The sequence below is a fragment of the Lottia gigantea genome (genome assembly GCF_000327385.1).
Source record: "Lottia gigantea unplaced genomic scaffold LOTGIsca_41, whole genome shotgun sequence".
NCBI classification, from domain to species: domain Eukaryota; kingdom Metazoa; phylum Mollusca; class Gastropoda; family Lottiidae; genus Lottia; species Lottia gigantea.
In genome coordinates this window covers 659,578-668,310 of record NW_008709421.1, presented here as the reverse complement: position 1 = coordinate 668,310, position 8,733 = coordinate 659,578, and the positions used below count along the sequence as shown (strand labels likewise).

General features: G+C 32.7%; 1 protein-coding gene across 1 annotated transcript; it reads right to left on the bottom strand.

Annotated features, from left to right (window-relative positions):
* Positions 1 to 729: 729 nt before the first annotated feature.
* Positions 730 to 7,283, bottom strand: LOTGIDRAFT_217673 (hypothetical protein). The gene is made up of 11 exons (XM_009060223.1): positions 7,185 to 7,283; positions 5,713 to 5,872; positions 5,138 to 5,266; positions 4,414 to 4,473; positions 3,919 to 3,992; positions 3,363 to 3,450; positions 2,972 to 3,040; positions 2,517 to 2,703; positions 1,577 to 1,742; positions 1,254 to 1,404; positions 730 to 919 (listed from the first exon to the last, which is right to left on the bottom strand). The coding sequence occupies exons 1-11, from the start codon at positions 7,271 to 7,273 to the stop codon at positions 797 to 799; spliced, it is 1,296 nt and encodes a 431-aa protein (XP_009058471.1). The 5' UTR covers positions 7,274 to 7,283; the 3' UTR covers positions 730 to 796.
* Positions 7,284 to 8,733: the final 1,450 nt, after the last annotated feature.

Genomic DNA, 8,733 nt, shown 5'->3' with positions numbered 1-8,733 from the left:
CTGAACCAAATATATAGACAGGGTATTATTAATCAACTCTGGTTTATTATAGCAAAATGACAAGGGAATTGAACCTTCTTGAGAGAAGGAATTTTAAAAACATGTTAACACCAATAAGATAAAATTCACTCAAGTGACTAGAACATATCCTGGAGTTCCATTCTAAAAAGTGATACTGATAGCAAAAATTACATTAGATACTAAAATATGTCACTAACCCAAAAGACAAATGATAAACACTAAACTAAAATATAAAATGGCACCACATTTTTGCACCAATTTTGCTTATATTCAATTGATATCGTAATAAACTTAACAGAACAATTTATTCAAGAATATATATATGTTCGCTTACGTTATATGTCAAGCATTTTGGCAAAGGAATTGTATAATCATGCCATGTGTATAAACAATATTATGCATCTAACTTCTAACATTGTGAAAATGATATTACCCATGTTTCCTTTATATAAAATATCTTGAAACAATTTAAAATATCAATAATCTTAATTAGGTTTAATATGATCTAATTCTCAATTTGTTTGTTTGAACAAATAACACATCTAAAGATAAATAATGTACAAAATTTAGAAAGCTTATATTCTGCACCTAATGAGTCATATTAAACTATAACCACAAAACGTTTATTTTTAAATATTCAATCAAATACATTTAAATTGCGTAGTATTCATAAAGCAGAAATTTAATGAATCTATTAAAATAGTTATTCTTTGCTAATTTGGAAGCTGTAATACTAACACCATGAACTTTTTTGACAAACTATACAACCATTTCTTTATTTAGTAACTTCATGTATAGCATCACCTAGATACTCCACATTGCCTGATGTTATACCAGCTACTGATATTCTACCATCTTTAGTTAAATATATAGAATACTCTTTAGTTAACCTTTCAACCTGTAAAATACAATACAGTTCCATAAATATTTCTTAGAGTTGGAGGGGAGTAGAGTAGTATAGGGAAATGAATACTGCTTTATCATAAGACAATAAAAATATTATAAAGAGCCTTTATTTCCTGATACCATAACATGATCCAGAGGTATATTAATTCCTATAAATACATTAATTTTTAGGAATTTACCTGTGTCTGTCAATCAATAAAAGTGGGCGTGTCATAAAGTTTTCAATGTGGACTGGGACAACCATTTGTTCTGTACATATTGAGATATAACCCAGGGATTCAAATAAATGTTTGCTACAAGGCAATAATAGATAAAGTAAAAATTACCTGGTCTGGTTTTAGTCCAGTAAAACAGAACATTCCTATCTGATCAGTGATGTGTTGCCAGTTTCTTGATGAACCAAGATAGGAAAGATGGTCACGTAGTTTAGTTCTCATACTAATAATACGATCTGCCATACCCTTAACATCTACTAACCTATAGTAAATAAATAATTAGTCATACATATACTCAATATTTCACAGGCAGACTTAAATCACTAACTTGACCAATGTTGGGATTGAACCCTGGATCATCTGATTAGCAAGCAGTCATCTACTTCACAACAGGTCCTACATCTGACCAAGAAATAATAATCAAGAGAACCTACCATTCACTTCTAAGTTCAGGATTATTTAATATAGTAGATACTAGTCTAGCACCATGAACTGGTGGATTAGAGTACATTGGTCTGATAATAATTTTTATTTGAGACATGACTCTTTCTTGTTCTTCTGCTGAATTACACACTACAGTAAAGGCTCCAGCCCTTTCACCTGGAAAAAATAGGATGGCAAACTGTAATCAAAGGTGATCTGTTCTATGCACTGACCAGACTTGGTTGATTATATATAATACAGTTTCATTGACATAAAATTGAAGCCACAAAAATGTAACTTAAAAAAAACATTGGTGTGTTACACCAGACCTTATTCACGTCTGGTTTTTGAGACACTGAAAAAGAGGATCATAACACAAATTACGTCATCCAATGATAAGATTGTGATGTCATATAAATGAATAGCCAATTTGACGTCATTAAACACTCGTTAAACAGCAAGAAAATTGGCTTCAAACTGCCATTTCTCTGAAGGTAAAATTCAAGTAAAAGTATCATTAAATAGCTAGAATTAGTGGGATTGGAGAAGGATGCTTTAAAGATGTCAAAGTGGCGATTTACCTTTTTATGGTTAGCGTAAATGAGCCTTGTTATGGATTTATTATGGTGTGAATAAGGTCTATATTACTAAAATGATGACAAAACATCAGATGTTTACAGTTAAAAGGCTTGCTTGTATTTTATTGGTTGGACACTTCCTATTAAGAATTACTGTACAATATTTCACATTACATAATTTACAACAGATGGTAGTCTTGATTATAACACGAAATTGTACCTGATCAGCAAGACGCACCAATACAATGTCTTCAATTGACATAGCTGACATGGTTAAATCTATAATTGTCAAAATCCCACACAGTATAGTCAGGATGCCATTTAAACTAGAGATTAGATTTTGTTTTCTTTCAATGATTATTCTAATACATACCATAAAGTCCCATATTTTTAGCATAGGACTGACACAAAGACAATTCAAGACCTTCTTTGATAAAATGTCGTACAGCAAAGGCATCTTTATCAATATCACCACTAGCAAAACCCTGATAGGCCATGTCGAAAAATGGGTAAAGTTTTTTATTCTTGATTAATTGACAAATCTCCTTCCATTGTTCTGGCTGAAACAAATCATTTAGGATACACAATAAAAGAAAAGAAGGATAGCCACATTATAATTTTGGTTCTAGAAGATTCTTTCTACCAGTTTGTTCTTGGCCGAACACTTTGTCATTGATCTTTCCTGGATTTTGTGTGTCCATTTATAGCTGGGACAGCAAATATAATGCAGAAAGACTTGTTCAAGGTCAAGGTCATTAAAAGTCAGCACTCTAGGAGTGACTCATCTACAGCCAAATCATAACATTTAAAGAATAATTTAATTATTACCCTTGGATCCACCCCAGTAGGATTATGAGCACAAGCATGTAATACAACCACACTACCTTCTGGCATTTTCTGAAATAAATAGAACAATTATATAAATGTCAGAACAACAAGACTCTTCAACCATGCTTAAAGATTGGTGCACACAGATGACTAAACCTTTACCAGAATGTCTTATGATTTTTCTGGTGGCATCACATTATCTGAAGGTGCAGTCAGCCCAGACTTATTTTCATTACACTTGGAGTGCTTAGAGGTCTCCTGCACACTTGCCATATTGAAGCGAGCTGGAGAAACATATCCAATCAATGATTGGGACCACTTGCACACTATATAAACATATCCAAGAAATCCAGAAATTTTATATCAACACACTGTGCATTCAATTACTTACAGATATATCTTCCATAGCTCCTTTAAAATCAAAACCACACGTAGCTGGGTCATAGTATCTATAACTTTTAGTATTCAAACCGGCATGTCTGAAAAACAACATAATACAGTGGAAAATAATTCCAGCAACTTGGTACAAGAAGATTTTTCATAGCCTGAGAAAGAATACTATTATTATATTTTGGGACAGACGATAACACTCCTCAAAATCTATATAATTTCAGAATCTATCCTTATAAAATGTGAATAATTTGGGAAAGACCAATTTCATAATTTGCGAAAGAGGGCTAATAATGAAGATCATGGTGAAAGATTTTGAATATCAGTCTGTTTTTTGCATGTGTTATGTTTTTTAAACAATAATTACTTTTGCTAGCTTTATGTAATATTACAATAAACCAATTACTAATATCAGTGCTTCAAACAAAATAATAAAAGCTTGGCAATTGATCAAATTCAGTTTTATATAAAACCATTTTTTGCAAAAATAACCATGCAGCAATCATTCTGAATCTTCAAAAGCCCTTTTAAATAAATAAATAGTAAAGTGAACTTACTTAAATATTGGTGTATGATTACCCCATGTTGGTTGTGGTAAATAAAAATCTTTACTTTTCTGATACCATGCAGACTAAAATGAAAAGCATGAATAAATTGGCTAGCAAAATGACCTATATAAAGTGGCTTTTCTCCAATATTAGAACGAAATTTTCTACATCTGATGGACCTAATGAAAACTGGTATAGTCATGCAGTGTGCAATGAGGGAAATTTTGTCAGGACAGCAGCATTAGCCTACTCTTTTTCGATTTCCTACTGTGGAGGGATCTTTTACGTGCACAGTCTGTAGCACAAGGGGCCTCGGTTTATCATCACATTAGAACGACTAGATGTGTTTTCCCTGTCATCACTGAATGACTGACTGCCAGGTTTGAACAATCTAACCTATGCTGGGATTGAACCCTGGTCATTCAGGTTAGCAAGTCATTGTTTTACGCACTGAGTATGACAAATATCTATTGATAATTAAAAAAGAAAAATACTTTAACTTACAAAGAAATTTGCTCCAATCCTCAGTGAACCTGTGCCAGAAATACCTTGAACTGTTGCATTCTAAAAAAACCATTAACAAAAATTATTATTAAGACATTAACATAACACATAATAATGGCACAATACATCAAGCCTTTGGCTATTTCAATGAAACTTGGTTATGTACATTGGTGATCTCTTATGACTATTCCGAACTTGATCTCACAAATTTTGATATTGTGTTATTGCCCTTGACTTGGGTAAACAGGATGTCAAAATTGGAAACTAAAGGTTATGTAGACTGATTAACTTTGAATTACATTGCTAAGATATCTATCAAATTTGATTTTCACTATATTTCAGGGATCCCAGTTTTGAACAAAAAACAATAGAAGAAATGGAAAAGATGAGGGGGAGATTTTACTATTTTAAGATGCTTTGAAAGCCAATTCCTATATAGAAATCTTTTCATGTCTCAAACCAAATTTTTACTTTTTTTTATTCCAAAATAACAAAAATGAAAGTCTCGGATTCATGCTATATTCAGATGAACAATATTTTCGGTATTATCCTTGACAGCCAAAATTTGTCAAAATCGGTTATTTAACTAATATAAATATCCATCCCATATCTGTGCTTTCATAACTCTTTAGGGTTATGTTACAAAGTTACATAACACCTGAAATTGAAATTGTTGATCCAGAGACATCAAAAACAAAATTGTGGATATCTTATTAATACTTACTAATTTATTGCCAATGGCATGACTGTTGTCACCAAATGCTAATTTAGCAGATGCTGAACAAAAATCAGGAATTCCAGTTATACCAGCATATTCATGATCTAAATTAGATTCAAAGATAATCTTCTCTGCCTGTAATAAATGAATTAGATGAAGCCAGTTAAGAAATTTCTTTAAAAACAATAACTTTAAACTAAAAAGTCAATATAAATACCAAAGAAAACAAGCATTTTTCAATAATTACGTTGTTTTATGGACTTACAGGCCTATACAGGGATTCTGTTGTAACTTTATGACACCAGCTAAGTCCACTGATGAATATATACTCTTGTTGGCCAAGTTTGACAAGTCAAAATTTATGAGCATTTAACAGGAAGTATCAATTGCGCAAAAAGATAACTATTTTCAGAAGTATTGCATAAAATTATGGTAATAATAAACATAGTTTATTGATAACCTGGATGTGTTGATTATGTGTTGATATAAAAAGATTCTATTTATACAATGGACATGTAATACAATAGACCCAATCATTGTTTGCTGGCATTTCACCAATCTGTACAGTGTTATTAGCTCACCTTTCTAACTGTAGGTAGAATATATGGTTTACCACTGTCATCTCGGTAAGCACCAACACCAAGATTCAATTTCTTTGGATTAGAATCTTTTTTATAGGCTTCTGTTATACCCAGAATAACATCTGGGGGACCCATTTCCACATTGGACCATGATGATGCCCTATATTCACATAACAATTGAAATATTAATTAAAAATTAATTAACAATCAATGCAATATTATCAATATCATAATTTTGTAATGAACATTAAATATTAATATAACAATATATTATATAAACTTATAATTATAACTAAATAATCAAATAATATATATTCACAACTATAGACTGTACAGTACAACACATGCTTATATAGCAATATAAATGGCTGACAATTCTACAATAATCATCAACCATGTACTTAGACTTGAATCTTATCTGTCATCTCACAAAGATTCAAAAAAAAATTTTCATCTGAATTAACCACGCTTCCATCCCTGAAATTACATGTGATGACAGACCCATATTTCAAATTGAAAATTCCCTTCTGTAAATTAATATTTCCAAATATGAATTGGAAAAGTCATTCTAAGACACTCAGTAGGTCTACTATTTTGGAGGTATTTCAGTAAACAATGTGGTCTAGACAGTAGGATAAAGAAAACAAAACCATTATTTCGTGTTTTGGGGTCAGATTATTATCTTGGATTTTATCTTTGGATGTCACCTTGGGTGTTTCATTGCATATTTAATTATATCAAACAAAGTTAAAGGGACAGATGCACCATTTTTTTGACAATAATACCTTAGTCCTAGAAACTTATTTCGATAAGCTTATCAGTATAAGTGTTCACAGCTCACCATTGAAATTGAGCCTTCAAATCCATGTGTGTCCAGAAGTATCCGCGTTTAAATGTTCAAAAAACGAGTAATCTTTCCTTGAGACACTGCCATATATAGAAAAGACATCTTTAGAAATAAGAAAAGAAATTCCTAGTTTGAGATATTATTGAAGGAAGTATAAGATTTTTGTATATTTCTAGTACTTCTGAAGACTATTTACATATATTCAAATCACCCCCCTAAAATGGTGCACCAGTTCCTTTAATAACTAGGGACCTCAAGTGGATTATCAATCACTACACTGGTGCTCGAAACAGAAACAAGGTGTAATTGTTTTTCTTACTGAAATAAAATGTTCTGTAGGACAATCAGCAATTTCAGAGATCTTGCTAACCAATAATTGTTACAAATATGCCTCCAAAATATCTTAAAGCCGTGTTTGTGATTTCAGATATTATATAATCAAGGCCAAGGACCAAGGTTACAGAAAAGATTCGAGACCCTGTGTCAGTGAACATAATACTCAAGTTCAATTTCATGCATTAGTTTCGTGGCTTCAGGGTTAAAAGAAGTGTTGCTTAATGAAATAACAAAACATGTGCTCCCTAACATGAATTAAACAATGACAATTAATAAAATGTCTACTTACGCATGTTTAGCTAAAACACTACAGCTACCAGAGCTGGCATTCAGTAGACTTTTACCGGTCAAAACTCGACAACTTTGAGAAAGGGCCATCTTTTAAGAGTTCAAGGTCGAAATACTCTTTGGAAGGGAGAGAACTCTTGTTTTTAATTTCAACAACAACCACAAATAATGCATGAAGCCAAGCCCAGAGCCGTATATAGAGAGAGTCTGGCCAATTACGTCACAAGGCGCCATCTTGTTACCCTCTCTTAGCTACAAGGCGGCCGACGTTATCCATCGTAAACTCTCTAGAATTTACAGTTTTTAACCGATTTTGATAAAATTTGGTATGTCTATACAAAAACACAAAAAGAAGACAAATTTTGAATTTTAGCACTTTCCAAATATTAATCACCGAAATATTAAACCTGTAATCTTCCATATTAAAATAGCTAGGGCCTAGCTGTATATTCTACAGCTATATGGAACAATAGGCTAATCACTAGTTATAGTTTATGCAACATATTTATAAGTAATATAATGTATAATATAATTCATATTGTTTTTGATCAATAGGCCCGTGTGCCTGACGACTGTCAAAACGGTGCATAAACTATAACCAATGATTTTGTTACATAAAGCTTTAGAATATAGTGAAGTTAGTATTAAAGGACTGAACTCCATCTTTGCCGAAGAAATTTAGTCATCATGAAAATTGCTCAAAGCAAGATGTGCACTATAAATCGTTATCAACAGAAACAGGCCCGTAACCAGACCAATGTGGGGGGGACGGGGGGGGGGGGACAGAAAAAGGCTTCAATCAGCACAATTATAATTTATTTTATGTCATGAAGGCATGAAAGTTATATCACACCACTCAATAATCATCATTTCAGCTTTGAAACCATTTTGCTTCAGCTGGCGGCTGTTGTCCTGGCGATCTGTTTCTCTTTGACTGTCGTCGAAGTGATTCTGGAAGAGAAACCAAAATTTACACAAGTGACTGGCCCAAAAGACTTAGTGTTCACATTATAGTCTAGACCCACAGTCTACATTGCCCTTCCATATTTTTCTGCGAATGTCAATAATGAAATAACATAAACAATGGTGGCGTTTCGTTTGATCTCTAAAGGGGGTGGAGTAATACTGATAGGCATTTAGGAAATCAATGATATTGATAGGGAGAAGGGTGGTGGTGGAGGGGTTTTGAGTTGAAAATCAGGACCAGCACAAATATTAGAATTAGGAGCCATGGCCCCTTGCCTCACCGTACAAGCACCAATATGGCGCACACCTTTAAATTATACTGTTTGTTTTGGTGATTGGAAGTAAATAATACTAAATACTAAATAAGTAAATAGTCTTAGAATTTCACATTTAAAGAAAAACATAAATCGATCGATTAAGTGTAGGCCTATCAGAAATGTTGTTGACACTGACAGTGTCTCAGAAGCCATAGTGCATGCTCCTCGTCTAGGCCTAGGCTTAGATAGCCAGTGCGTGGAAAGAAACCCTCTCACAAAGTTTCCATATCTATTATATCCAGTTTTTAGACCTGAACATAACACAAT

Bases quoted from the DNA above. Each gene is read 5' to 3' on its own strand.
- LOTGIDRAFT_217673 (XM_009060223.1), bottom strand. From the start codon at position 7,273: ATGGCCCTTTCTCAAAGTTGTCGAGTTTTGACCGGTAAAAGTCTACTG. The intron at 4,474-5,137 runs GTAAGTATTAAT...TGGTTTTTTTAG, and splicing joins ATGCCATTGGCAATAAATTA to AATGCAACAGTTCAAGGTAT. The intron at 3,451-3,918 runs GTAAGTTCACTT...GTTGTTTTTCAG, and splicing joins AATCATACACCAATATTTAA to ACATGCCGGTTTGAATACTA.